The sequence below is a fragment of the Hippocampus comes genome, unplaced genomic scaffold (assembly GCF_001891065.2).
Source record: "Hippocampus comes isolate QL1 unplaced genomic scaffold, H_comes_QL1_v1.1 scaffold92, whole genome shotgun sequence".
NCBI classification, from domain to species: Eukaryota; Metazoa; Chordata; class Actinopteri; order Syngnathiformes; family Syngnathidae; genus Hippocampus; species Hippocampus comes.
In genome coordinates, this window is record NW_017805379.1 from 3,355,106 (window position 1) to 3,377,891 (window position 22,786).

At 45.5% G+C, this 22,786-nt stretch overlaps 1 protein-coding gene across 2 annotated transcripts; it reads left to right on the forward strand.

Annotated features, from left to right (window-relative positions):
• The first annotated feature begins 393 nt into the window (after window positions 1–393).
• atr (ATR checkpoint kinase) lies at window positions 394–21,875 on the forward strand. Of its 2 annotated transcripts, none has more exons than XM_019872598.1 (48): window positions 394–576; window positions 708–799; window positions 1,201–1,353; window positions 1,718–2,401; window positions 3,657–3,835; window positions 3,936–4,069; window positions 4,137–4,313; window positions 4,488–4,651; window positions 4,841–4,993; window positions 5,124–5,325; window positions 5,722–5,969; window positions 6,182–6,372; window positions 6,503–6,603; window positions 7,052–7,223; window positions 7,567–7,722; window positions 7,818–8,012; window positions 8,771–8,956; window positions 9,038–9,133; window positions 9,330–9,460; window positions 9,587–9,730; window positions 9,803–9,896; window positions 10,371–10,496; window positions 10,591–10,797; window positions 10,886–10,999; window positions 11,145–11,260; window positions 11,561–11,681; window positions 11,888–12,025; window positions 12,241–12,400; window positions 12,663–12,832; window positions 13,104–13,268; window positions 13,399–13,490; window positions 13,887–13,978; window positions 14,076–14,253; window positions 14,577–14,762; window positions 15,050–15,209; window positions 15,750–15,929; window positions 16,002–16,144; window positions 16,951–17,048; window positions 17,442–17,671; window positions 18,088–18,222; window positions 18,339–18,539; window positions 18,754–18,897; window positions 19,640–19,790; window positions 19,855–20,011; window positions 20,221–20,374; window positions 20,697–20,848; window positions 21,181–21,286; window positions 21,550–21,875. In XM_019872598.1, the coding sequence occupies exons 1-48, from the start codon at window positions 524–526 to the stop codon at window positions 21,721–21,723; spliced, it is 7,755 nt and encodes a 2,584-aa protein (XP_019728157.1). In that variant the 5' UTR covers window positions 394–523; the 3' UTR covers window positions 21,724–21,875. The 2 variants fall into 2 exon arrangements, with proteins under 2 accessions (XP_019728157.1, XP_019728158.1); XM_019872599.1 differs by having other exon boundaries at window positions 12,666–12,832.
• Window positions 21,876–22,786: the final 911 nt, after the last annotated feature.

Below are 22,786 nucleotides of genomic sequence, written 5' to 3' on the forward strand. Positions count from 1 at the left end.
GCTACAATAAATAGAGTTTTGAAACACGGTTGAACAAACCATTTATATGTACTGAGGTCTATAATTTCAAAACTAATTATTCATCAAGTTGTTGTGTATAAGTGATAACATCAGGCGATTATACATTTATAAGGGTCAAAGTCATAAAGGTCCTCCAGGGCAACCATAACTACAAAAATGAGTGTGACACCCTTATTTAGAACAATCAAATTACAAACTCATATCACAAAATAAATCACGAATTTATTTCATACAATGTTTGCGCCAAGTACATTCAATTAAATATGCAACATCAAAATAAATACATGAAGTTAAACATTTATCTAATTGTCTCGTTTCAACGTGTTATCAAACTTCGCGGTTTTTGCGAACTTTTTGACTCTCGGCAGTTGCCGTAACACCACATCAACTACGTCAAAATGGAGCGAAAGTTTTGACTGCTGTGCGTTTTCGAACTCTTGCTCATTCTTCAATAAAAACGCTTTAGACATGAATTAAAAAACACGAGTAGACAGTGTTGACCATGGAGGGGCTGGAGATGTCAGCCATGATCCCCGCTCTTCGTGAGCTTGCCAGGTAACTCCGGCTGGCTAATGGCTAACGGACTGAGCTAAACTGAGCACGTTCGCTGCATGTACATTTGCCAAAGTAAAAGTCATCTAAACAGGCTTTATAAACTGTACACAATGTTTGTTAATGTTTGTCAGCGCCAGTCCGGGGGAATACGACGAAGCTGCAAAGAAACCTCGACAGATCCTGTGTCAGTTCATTGACAGGATACTGACTGACGTGGATGCGGGTAGGTTGGGGGGGGAAAGGAAACAATTATTTGCAAACACTATCAATTAATAGTGTCTAGAAAGTGCTACAAAGCAAACTTAGCAATTCTATTTTTGTTTTGACTTGGCGCCTTGTTATGACGTAATTAAAGGCTGACTTCCTCAGGGGAAGAATCCAGTTCCCGGGAATGAATGAGTGCTCGGTTTTAAATATTGTCAATGTTTTTTGAGTAAGTGCTGGTATTTGAATAATACAGGGTAAAAAGAATCCAGATAAAAGATATATAAAAGAACAGCACAGGACAAAGAAATGAATGGAAAGACATTGATAAATTGAAGATAAGCAGTAAAAATGGCATGGTGTATTTGGGTCACTCTCAACTTGTTCTGGTGCTTAAGGAGGTCGTGTCATTCCTTTCAGTGTCTCTCGGGCTGAATAAAAAGTCCACCTCGGAGCCTGCCTGCGTCATGCTGCTGGACTTCGTGCAACACATCATCAAGTCGTCATCACTCATGTTTTCCAACCCTGCCTGCCAGTCCGCAGACTACCCCGATACAACACAACACTGCATTGGTGAGACAGGTCCCAACATTTTCGGGGTCAAGCATCCATTTGTAACAGGAGGGCAAAATTCAGGGCAGCTCCAAGGGGGCATCTTGTAGGAATTAAATTCTTTTCTGTGGTAATGATAAATCGATCAACTGACAATCGATTATTAAATGAGTCGGTAATCATTTTAGAATCATAATGTTGCATTTTGTTCAGTGCTAATTTGTCACCAGTAGTGTTATGTTTTTGCATATATGGATGGAAATTACAATGTTTTTTCTAATTAATCGACAAAAGGATTGACAGATTAACCGATTATGAAAATAATCATTAGTGGCAGCCCTAATATCATCATGAGAAGCATTTTACGGTTTCGGTTCGTCTACAGACTTCGGCAAGTGGGTGTTACTGCGTCTGCTGCGCGTGGCTGCCGCCCCCGACTGCGGCGCTATCCACGGGAAGGTGCGCGCCGTCCTTTGCTCCTTGCTGCACTCCTTCCTCGTCCGGATGCCCTTCATTTTCGCCCGCCTGGCCCAAGGGCTCATCCTCCTGGTGGCCGACCTGAGCGGTATCCTACACGCCCACATCACCTCCCGCTCGCCAAGCCTTTGGCCCGCCGCCCTCCAATCCTTCACCGTCCCCCCGCCGTGCCCCAACCTCACCCCTTCGACCCTCTCTCTCGCCTCACCGGCTGCGTTGGAGTCCCTCGCCGCGGTGACGTTGTACGTCGTTAGCGACGTTGTCAGGGGTGTAATCTCCCCACGGGACCAAAGAATGGCCTGGGAGACCGCCTGCGCCATCCTGGCCAATGGTAACACCCGGCTGAGGACTGTTACCATGGCGATGCTGAGGCGGCTAGTGGAGCTGCGGGGCTTCCCAGAAGAGCTGGGACACCAGTTCTTCGCCACCTTCCTCCACGTGCTGAAGACGCACGCTGGCGGGTATGAGGGGGAGCTGCTCAGCCTCGCACACTGCGTGTTTCGCCAAGGTTGCACCCGCCTGGAGGACACGTACCTGGCACAAGTGTTTGAATGTGTCTGCACCCATGCGGAGACTCAGGCGTCCAACACAAGTACGGAATTATTATTATTATTATTATTATAGAATTGTTGTAGAAATTTAGCAGAAAATATGAAAAAGTCAATTTTTTTTGGGAGCCTGTGCTTCATTATCCACTAAAAAACGTCAGATTTTCAGGACATTTTTTTGGTGCTCTTTCTGTAACACCCCAACATGCCACAAGAGGGCGGCAATGCCCAGCTAACAGGCATCCCCGTGACTTGAGCATCTTCATACTGTGTGTGCATTCTTATTGTCATGACATTTGTGAATTTGTAAGGCATTTATATTTTAGGAGTGAACTACTAGAATGCAACGACCTAAGATCAAAACGCGTGCATTTTGAAGTACGCGAACTACTCAGAGACCTCTCAGAGACCGCACTTCTCAAGCCTCCTACCAATTTCTTCAGCAGAAATGCAAGCAACTTGTCATCCCGAACGACTTCTGGGGGCTTGACTTTAATGGAAAATATGCTGCTCCTTCTGGTGTGTGTGTCCTGGCATGTGGCAGCAGTATTATACAAACATATAAATATATACAGTACATTTTGTATAAACGTGGTCAATGAGAGAAATGCAGGCAGGATGGAACAGCTGGAGAAAAGTGTCAGGAGTGATTTGTGATCGAAGGGTGTCAGCTAAGGTAAAGGGAAAAGTTTACAGAACAGTTGTGAGACCGGCCATGATGTACGGTCTCGAGACACTAGCAATTGGCAAAAGACAGGAGGCAGAGTTAGAGGTGGCTGAGTTAAAGATGCTGAGATTCTCCTTAGGAGTGACAAGGATGGACAGGATCAGTAATGAGGTCATCAGAGGGACAACTCAGACAGGAAAGTTTGGAGAAAAAGTGAGAGAGGCCAGACTGAGATGGTTTGGACATGTACAGAGGAGGGACAGGGGATACATTGGTAGGAAAATGTTAGAGATGGAGCTACCAGGTAGGAGACAGAGAGGAAGGCCAAAGAGGAGATTCATGGATGCCGTGAGGGAAGACATGCAGGTAGTTGGAGTCAGAGTAGAGGATGCAGAGAACAGGGAAAGATGGAAATTAATGACTCGCTGTGGCAACCCCTGAAAAGGGACAAGCCGAAAGGAGAAGAAGTGGTCAATGAGAGAAATGTGTTTCAATCTTCACAGAGGATAAAGAATATATGCTTGTGAGTACAGTGGCCCCCTACATACTCACAGCCCGGCGGATGTGGATTCACCTATTTGAAGACATTTTTTTTCTGGTAAAAAATAAACACTGATGAAATTTATGTGCAGGAACCCTGGAGCCTGGCACTCCCCAGGGGACGGAGGTAACCCAGTCTGTGTGTCATGCTTTGGACTGGGCGCTGTCAGTCGCCATCAGTTATGAGAACGTCGCCCTACTGCAGATGAGGAGAGTGGTGCAGGTCTGCGGGACGCTGGCGCGCACCGTTGGAACTGAAACACAAGCTGAAGTACAGTATTGGTCGTCTTTTGACCGCCTGCGCCATCCTGGCCAATGATAAAACCTGACTGAGGACTGTTTATTTTTTATTGTTTTCCTCTACGCATCAGTGTGCGGAAGGTTTCCTGAAAGCTGCGCTCAAAGCGGAGATTGCCATGCTGATGCGCCAATTCGAAGACGAGGCCACGCCGAGCAAGAAAGTCTGCAAAGGGGCCCACGGCACACCGAACTCGGTGCCGTACGCGTGAGTGTGCGAAAATACTGCAAATAAACAAAGCCTTCAGAAATCGACTGACGTTTGGCTGTTACAGCGAAGTGGCCGTACGTGATGACAGTGAGGTCTGGGCCGTGCTCAGCAGCCGCTTAGAGGAGCTCTTGGCGCTGTTCAACTCTGACAATTGTGAACTCAAGAGCGCCCACAGGCTTGCCGCGCTTCGGGGCGTCGGGCTCATTCTCCGACTGGCTGCAGTTTGTTCCTCGCCCACCAGGTGATGCACTACCCCACACACGTTAACGACTCTAATTGCAAAAATAACCTTGTATCAAATCTCAATCACAAGATTGAGAGGAAAAAAAAAAAGTTTGTTGTATTTTCATTGACGGCAGCAGCACTTCATAATTTTTCCACCAGTGGCGTGACTTATATTCTTCCAATTTCTCAGGCAGCCGCCACTTCTCTGGTTGTCCTCTGAGACTCTGGGTAGGACATTGAGGAGCTGTCAATCAGTGCTAGAGGGCGGGGCTGAACCCGTCTCCAACCAGAACTACTACGAGTCCGCTGTCCAGATCACTATGAGAGTCCTTGACTGTGTGCTCTACCTGACCGGTAGGCCTTCCCATGATAGCATTATTGTCTAATGCAGTGGTGCACAAAATAACTTGTTCATAAATAATGAAATGTTGATTTATTGATTTAGTTGGCGCGCCCTCTCGCCCCAAAAAATGTGAAAAATTACACTGCCTAAGACACCCTCATTAAGTCTGCATTTACTTTTGCTTTTGTTTTGCTATGCAGCGTGCAGCCAAGGTCAAGATGTGCTCCATCGGCATGCGTGTGCGCTCCTGACGCTCCCCTGGGTGTCGGCTCACAAGTCGACTTCGGCCTACAAAAATACGGGTTTCCACTCCTGGGTGCTCACCTTGGCTCAGAGGCTTCACTTTTGCTTCTGTGAGTATGCTGCCAAAATAAATAATATCTAACAGAGAGCACATGTTTTTTTTCTATTTCCATCCTTTTATTCCAAAACAAATGACTTTGCATTTGCCATTCTTATTATTTGAGGTTTGTGTTTTGTCAGCGAGCAAGGTTCGGACGCAGTGTCTCTCTCTGGTGGCGCACTTGCACGGCGGGGTGTGCGCGGCGTGGCGTGCGTTTGTGTTCTCTGCGGCCCTGCGAGGTCGGGACGAGGCCCTGAAAGAGGCGGCGGTCCGGGCCTTCCCGCTTCTTCTTCACCATCTGGAAAACTCCCAACACAACCTCATCACCACCACCGCCCTATAGTACGTGTTGAGGAGGCGGGATTTGTAATTGTATTGATCACACATGCAGGGGGTGCGCCAACTCTCTCAGTATGTTAAAGGTGATGCATAGTTTCCAAGGAGCTGTTTCTATATCGTAAACATATTTGTCAGTGAAATTATGTAATAACCACATTTTCATTTTATTTGATCAAATCTTTGGGAGTGGGTGTGCACAGGAAAGTGGGTGCGCCAACTCTAAGAAACCTTTGAGGAACGATTGTTGTCAAGATTAAATTAGCTTTTAGCTTTTAAGTCCCAATTTTGGAGGGACACCACCTTTGTCAGGATGTTGTCGGGGGTGCGTGGCTTAAAATGTATTCCACATCCGAAGATAAAAGTATACAATACTCAAACGTTATTATTTGTGTGTTGCAGTCCAATGCTGGATGACTCTTCGGAGAATGTGCGAAGGGAGCTGGCGAGGATCGTGGGCCATCTGAGCTGCGTCCAGTCGGGGCTGTCCCTGCTTAGCTACGACGCCAATCATGCGGAAGAGCTTGTGTGCCACGGCCTCTGCCTGGCGGTGGAACACCTCGGCGGCGCACCCCCATCCCTGACAGCATCCTTTGTCAAACCTTTCCTGCTTCTGCTCGGACCACTGGCGCCAAGTAGCGTTAAACAAGGTCTTGTGGCAAAATCTTTACCTATTTAAACTATAAAAAAATGCTTCCACATATTATGTTGCACACATATTGATTGGATTCCTCTGCTCTTTCCTTTTCGAATAATGCACACCTAACAAAATGTGTAAAAAGTGAAGCATTGTAAATACTTTCCCAATGCACCGTAGTGTACTGTTCCAAACCCACTGAATGTGTTTGGTTCCCTACCGTAGCATTTCTACAAGCACTACCTCACCTCTGCCAACATGTCCGTCTGGGTGATGCTGGCGACGACTCCCAGGAGCTTTTGTCCGCTCTCATCGGCCTTCTCAAGGATTCGGATCCGGGCGTCAGGATGAGTTTCAGCCAATCGGTGCGTTTCCTGTTGATGGACCCCTCCCCTGACAACAGCCCCGCGAGTGAGGTGAGTGCTTCAGACGTGTGTATGTTTGGCTGTGTGTGTGTGTGTGTGTGTGTGTGTGTGTGTGTGTGTGTGTGTGTGTGTGTGTGTGTGTGTGTGTGATCTTTGTGCACGTGTATGTGTGTGTTCCCAGCTGCTGACTGTTGCGCTCAAAGAGGCCTTCAACAGCGCCAAAGCCAACAATGACGACAACTTGCGCCACACTCTCATCCTCACCACCGGAGAGATCGGCAGGTAAGGAAACAAACGAGCCTGAGGGGTTGCGCCAAACTCTGTCAGTGTATTGATGGGAGCGTGTCTGCGCAGTTTAAAAGGTTTGTGACAGACTTAAAAACGAAACATATCGAAACACTCCATGCCTCCCTCATGGCACGTCAATGGGGGCATATAAAAGGAATAATTAAAGGACCTAAAAGTGAGCCTTGAGGCACTCCACGTGTTACTTCGTCCTTTTAAGAGCATTGAGCCTATCTACATACATAAAATGGCCCATTCTTTTTTGGAGATGGGTCAGAGGGGTAGTGCCAGTTCAAGGGGCCCGGGTGACTTCAAAACTTTTGGATATTACCTTTGAATTTTGTTTTTGATCAAAACATTGAACCGAACAAGTTCCCCTCCCCCAAAACTCTGGTGATGTCTGTTAGAGTTTCTGTCAATTTACCTTCTGATCTCGCTGTTCCAGAACATCTCAGGGCAGCTTGGTGTCCTTCTCCCTGCTGCATCTGCTCCACTGTTTGCTGTCCAAGTCGTCGCCCGTGTCTGTGGGTGCCTACACACAGATCAGATCGCTGGCGGCCTCCAAAGGAATCGAGTTGCAAACACTCTTCAATCAACACAAGAACCCCATTTGTCAGGTAAGCAAGCACCGGAGGAAGGTCATGCACAGGTGGGCCCAAAAGGAGATGACAGAAACAAGGGGAAATATAGATGGGTGTATACCTATCTAATTTACTCTTCTTTTAGTTAACATAAGTCAAAGTATGTTTTCAAAATAAGTTTTCTTCCTTCCTTGCCTCATTCCTTGATCCATTCCACCTTATTTCATCACTCTCTTTCACACCATCCTTGTTTCCCACCTCCCGTCCCGCTTTTCTGCCTATGTTCCTTCCCTTTCTCTTTCCTTTTGTACCTTGTCCTGTGTATCCACCACTAGAGTGGCTTCAATTCACGGGACGTGCGTACATCCGTTTGTTTTAGTTCCTGGTGGAGTCGCTGCACTCGCGTTACTCTTCGGCCACGCGCAGCATGCCCCAACAGGGCAACGATTCTGCCCATCAGAGGGAGCTGGCGCTTGACATCCTTGCTCAGATCGCACACGCCTTCAACTTCCCAGACCTCCACCTCTTTCTTTCTGTACGTACATGGAGGCCACGCGCCTTGTTGCTGTATGAGACGTGGATCAATATGAAATATTCTGAAATGTATTGCTCATATGCTGGGGTATTCAGCGGACGCTGCAGGTGCTCTTGCCCTACTTGGCCGCCAAGTCCAGCGTCATTGGTTCCGCCCTCATCCGCACGCTGGCCAATGAGCTGAACGCCAACCGGCGGGAGATCCTGATCAGTAACTTCAAGTACATCTTTAGCCACCTGGTCTGCTCCTGCACGAAGGAGGAGCTGGAGAGGGCCTTCCACTACCTCCAGGTAGGGAACCGCACCATCCCGTCCTAGTTCGTCGGTTTTAAATTGAACTCACGAATGCTCACAATATAAAATAACAAAATCATATATAATCGCACTTTATTTGATTATTTCTCGACACTCAAAGCAACAGTAAGATGAATAATGTAGACGTAGTAAAACAAATACACAATACAGTAAAAAATATTATTAGACAAAATGCAAAACAGATGGGGAGATAAAAATATTTGACAGAATATACACATACACAGGGAAAAAAAAAACAAAAGTAATAGTGAAATATACTTAAATATTAATACTAGATTGGGAAACATTACAATAAATAAAAAATGCACAAATATTTCACAAGAATGTAAACATTACAAAATTAGAAGTTATTAAATAACAAACAGAGAAAAGGAAATAATAATGGAAAATGTACAAATATTACCCAACAATATTAAAAATATTAGGAAAAATAAAAATGTTGCTAAATTATCTGACTAACAGCCTTAAATACACAAATGTTGAAAAAATAAAATGTTAGAAAAGAAAAATAAAATGGAACAAAAAATAAGAACAAATTATATACATTGGAAAACTTATTTTGGGAAAATATACAGATATAAGAGGAGGAAAACATAAAGAGCAAAAACATCAACTAAAGAAATAAAATATGAGGGGGAAAAAATGTCATATGGTGTTCCGCAGAGTTCAGTTTTGGGGCCCCTGCTGTTTTCATTGTATTGCATTTGATTTGTCCCTGTGACCATATTGTTCAGAGCGAGACCGAGATCGAACTGGGCTCACTTCTGCGCCAAGACTTCCAAGGCCTTCACAACGAGCTACTGCTGCGCTTGGGTGAGCACTATCAGCAGGTCTTCAACGGCCTGGCCATCCTGGCTTCCTTCGCGTCCAACGACGACCCCTACCAGGGTCCCCGCAACATCACCACCTCGGAGCAAATGGTACCAGAATGTGTTTTTTGTAGATTTTTTTTTTTTTAATGCTTTTATTATTGTATCATATCTGTTATTCTTTCCACGCAGGTAGACTACCTGCAGCCAAAGCTACTAGGAATTCTTGCTTTCTTTAACATGCAGTTTCTCAGCTCTCGAGCGGGAGAGAAGGACAGGAAGAAACTGGTGAGCTAAATATTGAAAAAGAAGTATCGAAAAATACTGGAAGGAAAATGGATTAATATCAGGAGAAAAAAAAACATTCCCCAAAATTGCAAATATGACAGTTTGAACTCTGGAGATGTCACACTTGAAGCTCCCACTGTGTCGTTCCATTTTCAATTGAGGCATTTCGAGTGAGGGTGTGTTTCCTGTGTTTGAGGCGCTGACCAGCGTGATGGCACTGATGCGACTGATGGGGTCCAAACACATCAGCTCAGTGCGGGTGAAGATGATGACCACCCTGCGCACCGGCCTCCGCTATCGAGAAGACTTTCCTCTGCTCTGCTGCCAGTCAGTACCCGATCTTATTCACAATTTGTGTTCCTAGCTAAATAGCCACTGAACTGTGCTACATTCTCTCTTCATTCGGTAAAATGGCATGACTGTGTTTTGAATGCTTTTGGCCTTTGCCGACAGAACGTGGGAGTGTTTCGTGAGAAGCGTGGAGACGGCACATCTTGGCCCCCTGCTGAGCCACGTGATTGTGGCGCTCCTGCCTCTCATCCCCCTGCAGCCCAAAGAGACCGCTGCCATCATCCGCTTCCTCATACTGGACAACAGGTTAGCCATTCGGTACCATGAATTCACATGTACGATATCAACAAGTGTTATTCACTGCTGTGTCTTGCACAGGGAAGAGGTCAACGACTACCTCCATGAGATTTACTTCCTGCCGGACCATCCTGAGCTCAAAGACATTCACACTGTGCTGCAGAACTACAAAAAGGTCCATTTGACGGTGCTAGTCGGGATCATACACCACAAACACGATTCCAATACTTGGCAGCTTCTAGTTTCGTATCTTCATTGCTTCTTATTTTGGTCCCTCAACGCGTACAATAACAACAGTTGTGAATTACATGAAGATTGCACCCCAGCTCGTAGCTCGAAACGCACACAGGCTAACGAGTTAGCCAGCATACAGTTGTGGATTACATGAAGATTGTACCCCAGATCATAGCTCGAAACGCACACAGGCTAACGAGTTAGCCAGTTAGCAGCAAGCCAATTCTACACTCTTTTTTGATGACCCCCTTAAACATAGAAAAATCAAAACAAACAGTTGTAAAAGATATTAATGCAAATGTATTTATATATCAACCCAGGACTGTCCAAAGGCTTCACATACATTTTCTTGCAACTGTATACCAGCAGAGCCAAGCGTGTTCACAGCGTACTGTATATTTGTTCATTTGCTTAGTTGACAGCAAGCAACAGTGACCTGGCGTCTGCATTACAACTTTCCATGAGAGCCGTTCAGCACGAGAACGTCGACGTCCGCATCCATGCACTGACCAGCCTCAGAGACATGATGCACAGCAACCAGGTGAGCGCAAAGACATCATTTGTTGACATATTGGCAAGCTGAGTTGATCCTCTTTTTGATGATGCCAAAATGTTGGGGTTTGGGGCGACCGCAGGAGTGGCTGTCGAGGCAAGTGTGCGCCAGTGAGTCTGTGGAACCGGTCATCTCCAGCCTGGTGTCGGTGCTGCTCAAGGGCTGCCAGGACTCGTCTCCCGAAGCCCGACTCCTGTGTGGCGAGTGTCTCGGTGAGCTGGGCGCTGTGGATCCGGGTCGCCTGGACCTATCGCCGTCGCACATCCACGGTGACCGCAACACCTTTGTGGTATGTCTTGAAAAAAAAAAATTGGGCCTCGTGCAAGGCCCCGTTCATTTCCACTCGCATTTTAATGTTGCTTTTGTGTTTCAATCAGGGTGGCGTGGCCGACCCCAATTTTGCTTACGAACTGCTGACCGAACTCACCCGAGCTTTCCTGGCTTATGCCGACAACGTCCGAGCGCAGGACTCTGCTGCGTACGCCATCCAGGTACACCCAGGCCATCATACCTTTATGAAACTAAAACTAACTCTAAATGTAACAAAAATGTTGGAATGTGCGTGCTGAGCCAGCATTTGTGTTAATGTGTGTGATCTGTCATTTTAACTGAATTCCCATGATTCCGTTTCCGTAGGAACTGTTGGCCATCTTTGAGTGCCGCGAGGGTCGCCTGGATTCACCGGGCCGCCGACTGTGGAGGAGATTCCCGGAGCATGTCAAAGAAATACTGGAGCCTCACCTCAACAGCAGGTACTGGAGGGCAGGGGGCATCCTCAGACACTGTAACCCAAATTTGTACGCAAGACGCCTTAGTCTATCATCACACCGTAGTAAAGTCAGAGAGTAAATATTTCCACAGTAGCACATACACAGAATGTACGAGGAAGTCACACGTGCAACTGAGCCGCGCTATGACAAATTGGATCGTGTTCATATTAGGATAACAGAAACTATTTGTCTGAAAAACACGACTGGGCGAACAAAAAGTACAATGGTGGTACAATGGAAAAACTCCTTCTTTCTCATCTCGGGTGTGCGTCCACGTCGCAGGTACAAGAGCAGCCAGAAGAAGGCTGCCTGGTCCAACCTGAAGAAGCCAGTCTACCTCAGCAACCGGGGCGGCAAGTTCTCCGACTGGGCCGCCACGTGGGCCGCCTATCTCATCAGCAAAGTGAGACCTCTTGTTTGGACTGGTAATAATAAAAAAATAATAAAAGCCGTATTCAAATAAATGGTGATTAAACTACATGATGTAGTGAGCTGATGTAATATAACAATGTGAGAAATACATTTTTTTAAAAAGTCACTGAATACTTTCCTCTAGATTTTACAATGATGAATTAATTAACTTCTTTTCTTGGCCGGGGGGGGCGTCAGGTACGACACAATTTGGCAAGCCGGGTGTTCACCTGCTGCAGTTTCATCATCAACTACGACTACAAGGTGACCATCTACCTGCTGCCTCATGTGCTGCTCTACATGCTGTTGGGCTGCACGCCGGCCGAACGAGAGGAGGTGAGTGTTCCATAGCTGATAAAAAAAAAAAAAAAAAAGTAGTAGTCTGAATGAATACAGAAAAGTTAGCCATGTCTGCATTATACTGCCCCCGGGTGGCCAAGGTGCGCATTACCAGGAGGAGCAGCATAATGACCCGCTGGATTGAATTGTGACCTCAAAAAACCTTTTTGACCTCGTGTTCAAGTCACCACTGTATGCGTCTTTCGCTCCAGGTGACACAGGAGATGCTGGCCGTGCTGACAGAGAGCGAGGAGCGTGTCCAGGAGACGGCGTCCAGCCACTGGCAGCTCAGCACTCAGACGGTGTTCAGCATGCTGTCTCACCTCACCCAGTGGAGTCGCCACATCAGTCACGTGGAGCCCAGCGATAACGGTAGGTCGCGATATCAAAGGGAACAATCAGCGTGCGATTATAAGTAGGGAATCTCAGCTTCTGCTTCATGTGTGCCGTTTTTCATACGAATGCAATAAATCAAACAAATGCCAGAGTTGCCGTTTTGCATGAAAATTTGTTGATGTTAACCACCATTGTCTAGCTAATACCTTAAAAACACGTAAAATACATTTTGTGACATTAAAAACAAAAGACAAAATACGAACCATCTCACATAAACTGCAACCTCGAACAATCATAGCAGAGAGTGGCAAGTACAAGTGCGTGGCGGCTTTCCTCAAGGACATCCCGCAAGATGTGATGGCCAAGGCGGCGCTGCATTCCAAGGCCTACACGCGCGCCCTCATGCACTTTGAAGCCTACATGCTGGAGGGCAACGAGGACATCAAGGACCACCTCACCTTCCTCCAGGTGAGACCACCGCCGGAAATTAAAAGCAGTGGTTTGACATCAAGTATCCCCTCCCCCCTAGCTCCCAAAAAACACAACCTAACCCTCCAAGTACTATCAGAAAGACCAACTTTCAATCTGGTAGCATATTAAGCACTCCCAAGTCAAAGCGAAAAAAATCAGCCAAATGAAGGCTCGTATCGGGTTTCTGGCCAGCGATGAAAGTGAGTTGACGCCCCTGTCTCTGAAGTTAGCATTTTAGCTGAACGAGTGGTCTACTTTCTCGCCGCAGACATTGTACGCTGCCATGCACGAGCCCGACGGCCTGAAGGGGGTGGACGCCCTGAGGCAGGAGGAGCCGTCGCTCCGCGAACAAATCCTGGAGCACGAGAGCATCGGCCTGCTGCAGGATGCCACCGCGTGCTACGATCACGCCATACAGCTCCAGTCCGACCAGGTACCCAACCGCTGCCCCATATCCTGGAATTCAGGTTCAGTGTCGGCTCTTCAATGGTCACACGCAGTTCCCACAGCAATTGCGCTCTCTAGTTTGTTGTAACGTTCTTCTCTGTGTGCCGCCGTTCTAGATCGGCCACTATCACGGCGTCATGAGGTCTCGGTTGGGCCTGGGCCAGCTGTCCACAGTCATCACGCAGGTTAATGGAGTCCTGGCCGACAGGTACGTACTTGACCTTAGTACAGAATGCGACGTCCGGTGGTGGTTTTTCCACACCAACTCAGGCTAGTCTGTACTAACCAAGCCTTGTTGGATGAGCTGATGAAGCCTTCTTGGATGAGAAGCGAAGCGTCTCCTAAGACAAACAGAGCTGCCCGGTTGCAATCGATTCAATGCCCTGAGAAAGAAATGAAAAAATATATCATCAATTCCTGTTAGTCGAAGACTATGAAGTTTTAGGGATGCGATGCCGCTAAAAATTTGGTTATGAGGCCATGATTCGATTCAGAGCATTTTTATGGACATTATTTATTTATTTATTTTGTTTTGATGGTGAAAGGTTTTTATGGTCTTGCTAGCCAGAGGCTGAGCACCGCTGCGTCTGTTTACGACGTTTAGGGAGCAGTGGACCTCGGAGCTCAACGCCTACAGAGTGGAGGCTGCCTGGAAGCTGGGCAAATGGGACCTGCTGGAGGACTATTTGAGTTCGGGTAATGAAATAAATTATTGTTCATGACTCGACTCATTAGCCACCTTCTTCCTCAGCCCAAAAAAGAAAATGAATCGAGCTGCCAAATGTGCCTTCAGACCTCCAGTCCAGCACGTGGGGAGTACGACTGGGTCAGCTGCTACTGGCAGCCAAGAAACAAGATGGCGCCGCCTTCTCCGAGAAGCTGAAGCTGGTCCGGAATGAGCAGGTGGTCCCGTTGTCGGCCGCCAGCTACGAGTGCGGCTCTTACCAGAGAGGATACGAGTACATCGTCAGGTCTGTTGGCCTCGTTTTGGTCCTTTGACAATGCTTCACTTTTTCCGCATTGTTTATTTGACAGCCTAATTCCAAATTGAAATAAATTCTTTTCCTCATTTGACAGACAGTACCCACCATGACAACGTGGGGGGAAAAAAAGTTTTTAATGATTGCAAAGTTATTCAAACAAATTTTTAAAAGTAAGAAATCACCCACAAGAGTGTATCTGAAAAACACCAGTCACTTTGTCCAATTAGTTTATGTTGTCGCGATGGCATTTTGTATATTTGCATCGTGTGTTTGAAATGCACAATATTTTCCTCTCCTTTCTATGATGTCAGGCTCCACATGCTGAGCGAGTTGGAGCACACGTTCACCGAGCTACAGAGGCAGGAGGGAGGCTCGTCTCCCGGCCTCAGACAGCTCCCCTCCCATTGGTCGGATCGGCTGGAGATGACCCAGAAATCATTTCGGGCCAAAGAGCCCATCCTGGCCCTCCGCCGCGCCCTGCTGAGCCTGCAGTCAAAGTAACCACGCACAAACTAAATTAACGACTCTTTAGATGCTGTGTCCTGATAAATGAATGCCTCGCCCAGTTACGCCATGTCTTATTTGTTCTGCTATGTCTGCCAAACTTGACCTCAAAGTCAATTTGACATGATACTCTCCATTCCCACAGAACCAAATTTAAACCTGGTTCCAATGGTACACACACACAATGAATGGACCCAAAAAAAAAAAAAAATCCTACTTCCTGTGTTAGAAATGCACAACATGTGCAATCTATCATGTTTACGGTCTTTGACTTTTCCAGGCCTTCGAGTCAGAAGCTGGTTGGCGAGTGCTGGCTCCAGAGCGCCCGGGTGGCCAGGAAGGCCGGACATCACCAGACCGCCTTCAACGCGCTCCTGAACGCAGAGAACACGCACCTGGCTGAGCTGCTCACCGAGAAGGCCAAGTGGCTTTGGTCCAAGGTGGGATGTTACCAAAATGAGTCACAGTGACCCACAATTCAGAAATGAGCTTTTAGTATCATCAAAAAGAGAATGATCTCAGCTTTGCAATGATATTTTAACCGATGTGCTACACTACTCGGAACATACCGCTATTGATTACTCATTACATCACCACCGCATATATGGACAGGTAGATATCACACGTCCCTTTTAGGCTGCGTGCCTTGAGCGACGTGAAGCCTGCATGGTCTAAGTTGTCAGCAAATTTCATGTGTGTGGATGGCAGAAAGAACAAAAAGCTAAGAATACCGGTACATTGAGCTATGTAAGGTTGCGTACAAGCATGTACAATCACCACAAGTGTAACTTTTGAAAGGTACAAAAATTTGAGGGGGCTTTTTTTTAAATTATATGTATTGATAGCACACGCTTTGGCGTTGACAAAAAAGTAAACCTCCTGAAAACCAAAGTCGCCCCTGCCAACATGGCCACCACGTAAGCGCGGCGGTTCACTTTTTTTTTTTTTTTTTGGGGCTCATATTTTCGCTGGGCGGTCAGGGCGACGTCCACCAGGCGCTGATCGTACTGCAGAAGGGCGTGGCCCAGTGCTTCCCTAACGAGGAGCCCCCGTCGGACCCTCACGACCTGCAGACCAAAGGCCGAGCCATGCTGCTGGTGGGCCGCTTCATGGAGGAGACGGCCAACTTTGAGTCCAACGCCGTCATGAAGACGTACAAGGTTGCCATTTACGCAAGAGTCCTCCCATCTTTAGCGTTGCTTTTGTTGATTCGTTTTTTTCTTTTTGCGAAGGATGTGACCAACCTTCTGCCTGAGTGGGAGGACGGCAACTTCTACCTGGCCAAGTACTATGACAAAGTCATGCCCATGGTGACCGACAACAAGATGGAGAAGCAAGGGAACCTCATCAGATACATTGTCACCTATTTCGGAAAGTAAGACCGACAAAAAACTAAACTGAGTTCGCCGAATTACACGAGGACTCGTTGAAGCACTCTACAGCTGAAATCACAATAACAGTTTTGGCTCTTCAAACATAAAAATTCATGACAGTTTTAGTTATGAAGAAAAGAAAAAGCCAACAATGATAATGGCAACTTTTTCATGTGCTACATCATGTAGCAGAGGCTTGGATCATGAAGTGTGTAACCACATGACAGTAACCAGACCAATGTTGAAATATTTGAAGCATTTTTTATCGGTCCAATTTTGTTGGTATCAAACAGATGAATTTGATGTATTTTCTGTTTTCCCCCAATATCAGTCCGATACTTATCTGTCTTATAGTTATCACGCGTTTCTAAAAATTGTCATTGAAAGTAGGAGCTGACCAATGAATCGGCTGGTGGATTTAATCGGCAGATATTTACTAGTTTAAAAATAGTTAAAAAAAAATCAGCTGATTTCTTTTTTCCACATTCCTACAATTAATCAAAATTAAAAATCTTACATTTACTAAAAGTCCCTGGAATGTGTAAATAAAAAAATATCTCATAAGTTAGACACACCAAGCCAAGCTTTCACCAAGCCTAGCAAATTTGAATTCAGCGAAAAATATATATTTGTACAGTATGTGCTCAGGTGTCTGTATTATAAGCCACCGGCTGAATAACGTGTGCTGTTGTGGTGTTTAATAAAGAGATTACAAATCTTGTCTGTTCAAGGCTCGTCGATGTGAGACATGTAATCCATAAATGGCATTATTTAATCCTTGGCGGGCATCTTGTTTGTTTCCCTCCAGAGCGCTGCAGTTTGGAAACCAGTACATCTACCAAGCTATGCCCCGTATGCTCTCCCTCTGGCTGGACTTTGGAGCCAAAGTGTGTGAATGTGAGAAAGGTGCGTGGCCAATCGTGTCGTGATACATGTTTGTGCTGTTTTGTATAATTATCCGTAGGGCTAGCCGATGAATCCATTTTTAGCACTTAATTTGCCAAGAGATAGTTTTCAAAAAGCACATTCAAGTGTTGCCAACTTCAGCACTCTTCCGACCATTCTTGTCCCATTTAAAAAAAAAAAAAAAAAAAAATGGAACTTGCAGTGAATTCTTGCTAACAGACCACATTTATGCACGTTGGAAACTTTTGACCCGAGGTATGTGCGTCCAAGCCGTTTTCCTCTAAGCAAAGGCGGAATGAAAATAATTTGAAATCAGATTTCTGTGAAAAAATATCATCCGGCCCAAGTGCGTTTCCATATTTTCCCAGTAATCAAAGCTATCTTCTTCTCTAGCTGGTCGGGCCGACAGGCAGATGCGCCAGGAGCTGTCCAAGATCAATGCGATGATGGGCGAGCATTGCGCCAACCTGGCTCCCTACCAGTTCCTCACCGCCTTCTCGCAGCTCATCTCCCGCGTGTGCCACTCCAACGACGAAGTCTTCACCGTCCTCATGACCATCGTGGCCAAAGTCTTCCTGGCGTATCCGCAGCAGGCCATGTGGCTCATGACGGCCGTGTCCAAGGTAGGCGCACTTTTTTTTTTGCTGGAAAAACGCCAGGCAAAACCCACTTCTGAGAGAGAATGTGAACGAAAGACAGCAAAAAATGATGAAGATGCAGTTAAAAGTTAAATGACCATCATTTTTATTCTTTGTTTTTTTACATGATGCACAACTCTCATTTATTGTGCGATAATCTAATCGTAACATGTATTTGTTACATATTTTGATGCATTTTTATGCTTCAGAAAACATTTATGTCTGAATTTTGGGGGGGGGGGGCTTGGAACGGATTAGGGCATTTACATGGAAAACACGTCTCGACTTACAAAATTTTCTTGCTCAGAAATTTCTTCCAGAGTACATTCATTTCGTAAGTAGAGGTACCACTGTACTTTACGCTGACGAGGATGACGATGTTCTCGCCCCGTGTCCCTCAGTCGTCCTACCCCACCCGCATGAATCGCTGCAATCAGATCCTGAAGAAAGCCATCAGCCTCAAGCAGTCTCTGGACAAGTTTGTCAGCGACGCCAACAGGCTCACCGACAAGCTGGTGGAGCTCTGCAACAAGCTGGTGAGTCGTCATTCTCACAGGAAATTACAGTGGTAGCTTGATTTACTCTACAGATGCCACTGAAAAAAAAATATGGTCCTGTACTTTGACTTTTTGTTTGATTTGTTTTCTCCGAGGTAAACAACGACACCGGCAAACTGAGCATGAGTGTCCACTTCAAGCATCTGAAGCGTTTGGTGGAGGAGCCCACCTTCAGCCAGATTCTCATCCCGCTGCAGTCTGTGCTCATCCCCACGCTGCCCTACACCGGCGGGGCCAACACCACCCACGACGCCTTCCCGGGACATTGGGTCTACCTGGACCACTTTGAAGACCACGTAAGGCGTACAAAATCATGCCTGGGGGGGGGGGGGGGGGGGAAGGAAAAAAAAAATCATCATACATTACAATTTTTTTTTTAACACTTCTATTTTCATAAATTGCTTAACAACACCACTTCAAACTTGCTCCAAACTACCGAGCGATAATTCAAATCGTCTGTAGTGTTTTTAAATCAGAAGGCTGTTTTGTGACCGGCGCGTGTTTTCCCAGGTGGAGATCTTGCCCTCCTTGCAGAAGCCCAAGAAGATCAGCCTGAAGGGCTCGGACGGGCGCAGCTACACTATGATGTGCAAGCCCAAAGACGACCTGAGGAAGGACTGCAGGCTCATGGAGTTCAACTGTCTCATTAACAAGGTAAAGAAATGCTTTTCCTCTTATTGCGGCAAGCGCAGTTTAATACCAGATATTATATTCTGTTCTTTCCTCTGGCATATCACTTTAGCTACAGTGCCAAGTAACTATTAGGGGTATGGCGTTAATAGGAAGAGGCCTTTTTTAATTTTTTTTTTAAAAAGTGCATTTTCAAACAATTTTAAATGCCATTATATATAGTTCTTCCTCATTTAGTGTCCACGAGGCGTTAATTCACTTAATTCCAGAGAGCACCGGATGTCTCTTAGGGGAAAGGAGTTTATTGAGGAGAGGACTTTATTTTCAAACAAATCCACTTTTATAACGATGTAAATATGTTTCACTGTTTTTTTTTCTTCCTCATATAGCAGCCAGGGTTGATTATTTGCTTAACTTTAGAGAGGATCAGGCATTTATTATGGCTGAGGTACAAATTGGGGGAGACTTTTTTTTTTTTTTTGTGGAAATACATTTTCAGATTTGTTATTTTCATATAGTTTTTTTTTTCTCATAAAGTGGCCCCGGGACAACTTTAGAAACCACCAGGAGTCTATTTGGGCTAAATTGTTTATCAGGAGAGAGGTCTTTAGTGTTTAGTACCTGAGCTGCAAAGTACCTCCAGGCAAACCTTATCAGAGGGGAGGCCTTTAAAAAAAAAAAAAATCTTAATATAAAGAGGCAGTGTGTGTGTGTGTGTGTGTGTGTGTGTGTGTGTGTGTGTGTGTGTGTGTGTGCGCGCGCATAGTGCTTGCGCAAAGACGCCGAGTCACGGCGCCGGGAGCTACACATCCGCACCTATGCCGTCATCCCTCTGAACGAGGAGTGCGGCATCATCGAGTGGGTCAACAACACGTCGGGGCTCCGCCACATCCTCACCAGGCTGTACAAGGAGAGAGGTACGTCACGCCGCCGCCTCGGCTTCACGGACGCCAGCGCTGAGCCGTGGCGTGGGCCTTTCAGGCGTCTACTTGTCGGGCAAGGATTTGAAGAAGATGATCCTCCCCAAGACGACCCCCTTCGAAGAGAAGCTCCGCATGCACAAGGATGTGCTGTGCGCTCGACACCCCCCCATCTTCTACGAGTGGTTCCTGCGCACCTTCCCTGACCCCACGTCGTGGTATGGTGCTTACGCTCGAGTATATTATGATGAATCAATCCCAAAAAAAAAAACATTCACAGCTTACGTGAAATCCTCTTGGGGAAATGTCCCTTTTGTCAAGACCTGATCCAAAAACTATCATGACACAAACATTCGAATTTGTAAAATCGATGGATCGTTCAGACCTACATTTAGTGTTTTTGTTGTTGTTGTTTTCCTATCGGCAGGTACAACAGCCGCTCCGTATACTGCCGCTCCACAGCCGTCATGTCCATGGTGGGCTACGTCCTCGGCCTGGGGGACCGCCACGGCGAGAATATCCTCTTTGACTCCTTCACGGGGGAGTGTGTGCACGTGGACTTCAACTGCCTCTTTAATAAGGTTCACTTGTTTATGACACCTGCGGAACAAGCTTGGTACTCCATTTGCCGAACTTCACTCAGGTTTCCCCATTGAAATTGACTAAAATGCCACTTGTATATTCCAGACTCAACAAAAAAAGACTTTTTTTGATGTTTTTATTTTTTAAAGGAAAGACAATCCAACCATCCATCCATTCCCCGATCCGCTTTATCCTCACAACAAATAATAATCATTATAATACCTTGGCCGGCTGATTGATTAGTCGGCCCCTCGTTCCAACTTAATGACGAAATTCTAAACCGTTGCCTTGATGGTGACACACGATGTTTCTCCCGTCCAGGGGGAGACGTTTGACGTCCCCGAGGTGGTCCCATTCCGTCTGACGCAGAACATGGTGCACGCCATGGGGCCCATGGGCATCGAGGGTCTCTTCAGGCAGGCCTGCGAAGTCACACTGAGGCTGATGAGGGACCAGAGGGAGTCACTCATGAGGTACGTCAAATTGAGGAAATATTAAAAAAAAAAAAAAAAAAAAAACAACAATCGAATGTTAAATTAAATATTTACCTATTAGAGAATTTTTTTAAGTCGAAAATATTTTTAAATTGTAACAAATCATGCTAAATAACAAATATATATATGTTCTCATAAATTTAGCATCGCAACTGGAGGACACAAAGGGTGTCTATACCACGTACATATACAATATGCACTATTCACCAAAAATATCATTTTTCATCCTTATGAATGCATTACAAGGGCGGCCATGAAAAATTAATGCCTTTTAAAAATTTATTTATTTTGTAATCCTCTTTCCTTGCCAGTGTCCTAAAAACCTTCCTTCATGATCCCCTGGTGGAGTGGAGCAAACAAGGCAAAGGACTCTGCAAAATTCAGGCCAACGAAACTGGAGAGATCCTCAACGAAAAGGTGTGCGGACCAAACCGTTCAAACTTTTTTCGTTTTTCCTTCTTTATCTTGACACATTAAAACGTCGGACAAAGACAATGGTTTTCAAACATTTCCAGTACCACCCCAAAAAAAAAAAAACAAACAAACACAAAACTTTCCATGTACTCATAACTTGGCCCCGACCAACTTACATTGGCCTTAAAAAAAAAGCTTTTTAAAAAAATCTATCTTGGTCAAGCCCTACTTTTAACGGCGTTCCACTGGTCTCCTTGGTCCTGCAGGCCAAAACGCACGTGTGCGACATCGAGCAGCGTCTCCAGGGTGTGATTAAGAGCCGCAATAAAGTTCTGGGACTGCCTCTGTCCATCGAGGGCCACGTGCACTACCTGATTCAGGAGGCCACGGACGACAAGCTGCTCTGTCTGATGTATGTGGGCTGGGGGCCCTACCTGTAAAGTGCACTTCTACTCTCCTTGCGTTCACGTTCACAAGCCTCAGTTCACAAGTTAGCAGCTTCCCGTTTTCTAGAAACTGACATTTATGTACATGTTCTTGTTAATAAATAATTATCTTTTGTTCCGTTCAGATGTGCACGGCACACCTGCAAGTGGGCTCATTTTAATGTTTATATTTACATTACCACATTGATTAATCAAGTGTATTTTTTTTAATTCATGCAACACTGTTCTGTTCATACAATCATTGATGAATTCATTAACCAGTTTCAGAAGTGGAAAAAAAAAACTAAACTAGTGCAACAAATGACGAAGATAAAACAATTTTTGATTAACCATTTTTCTGAAAAAAAAGTACACATTAAATGCAGTAAATAAAATTGTCTCTTTTAATTCAGTAATAATTCACACTCATGTTAGTTTATTTATAATTAATGTAATGAGAAGGTTAGTCAAATAAATGTACTGTATATGTAAAGTGCTTCAAAATCAATGATCAAAATACGCAATTTTAAAGAAAAACATTGTACTTAATGTTGGAGAGGCCGCAACAAAGAACGGCACCTCCCGTATGTGGCCCACGAGCTAGGCTGGTCTAATCCCATAACCCTTTTTAAGAGTCACCCTTTCACCTGCTTTCTTTAATCCCACTACAAGAGCAAGCAGGAGTATTTTCCACAGATGACAGAATTTTTTTGTATTCTTTTTTATTTGAAACCAGTGAGATTTTTGGACCCAGTCATGACTTTCAAACTGAGTGTTTTTCATTGGTACATTTTTACTTCTTGTCAACACGTGACTCCTGCTGCAGCTCTGTTTTTGACATAAAGCCACGGTAATAATGCAGACCTTTATGATGGAAGAGTTCTTTTTTCTAAAGGCTGTAAAGGGGATTGTAGTGTGGGCTTTTTTTGTACATTACAACACTGGGCAAATGTAATCAGACAATCAAGATCAAGGTTCTATTTTTGTATGATTTAACCATACAAAGGGGTTCTATACAAGCATTTTAGTTTGCTCTTTTATTTCCTGGGGGGTAAGGTGACATCTATTTGCTGTCAAT

Coding starts and splice junctions, on each gene's coding strand:
- atr (XM_019872598.1), top strand. CDS start 524: ATGGAGGGGCTGGAGATGTCAGCCATGATCCCCGCTCTTCGTGAGCTT. Junction 4,994..5,123: donor GAGGCTTCACTTTTGCTTCT/GTGAGTATGCTG, acceptor GTGTTTTGTCAG/CGAGCAAGGTTCGGACGCAG. Junction 15,210..15,749: donor CCAAGTGGCTTTGGTCCAAG/GTGGGATGTTAC, acceptor CTGGGCGGTCAG/GGCGACGTCCACCAGGCGCT.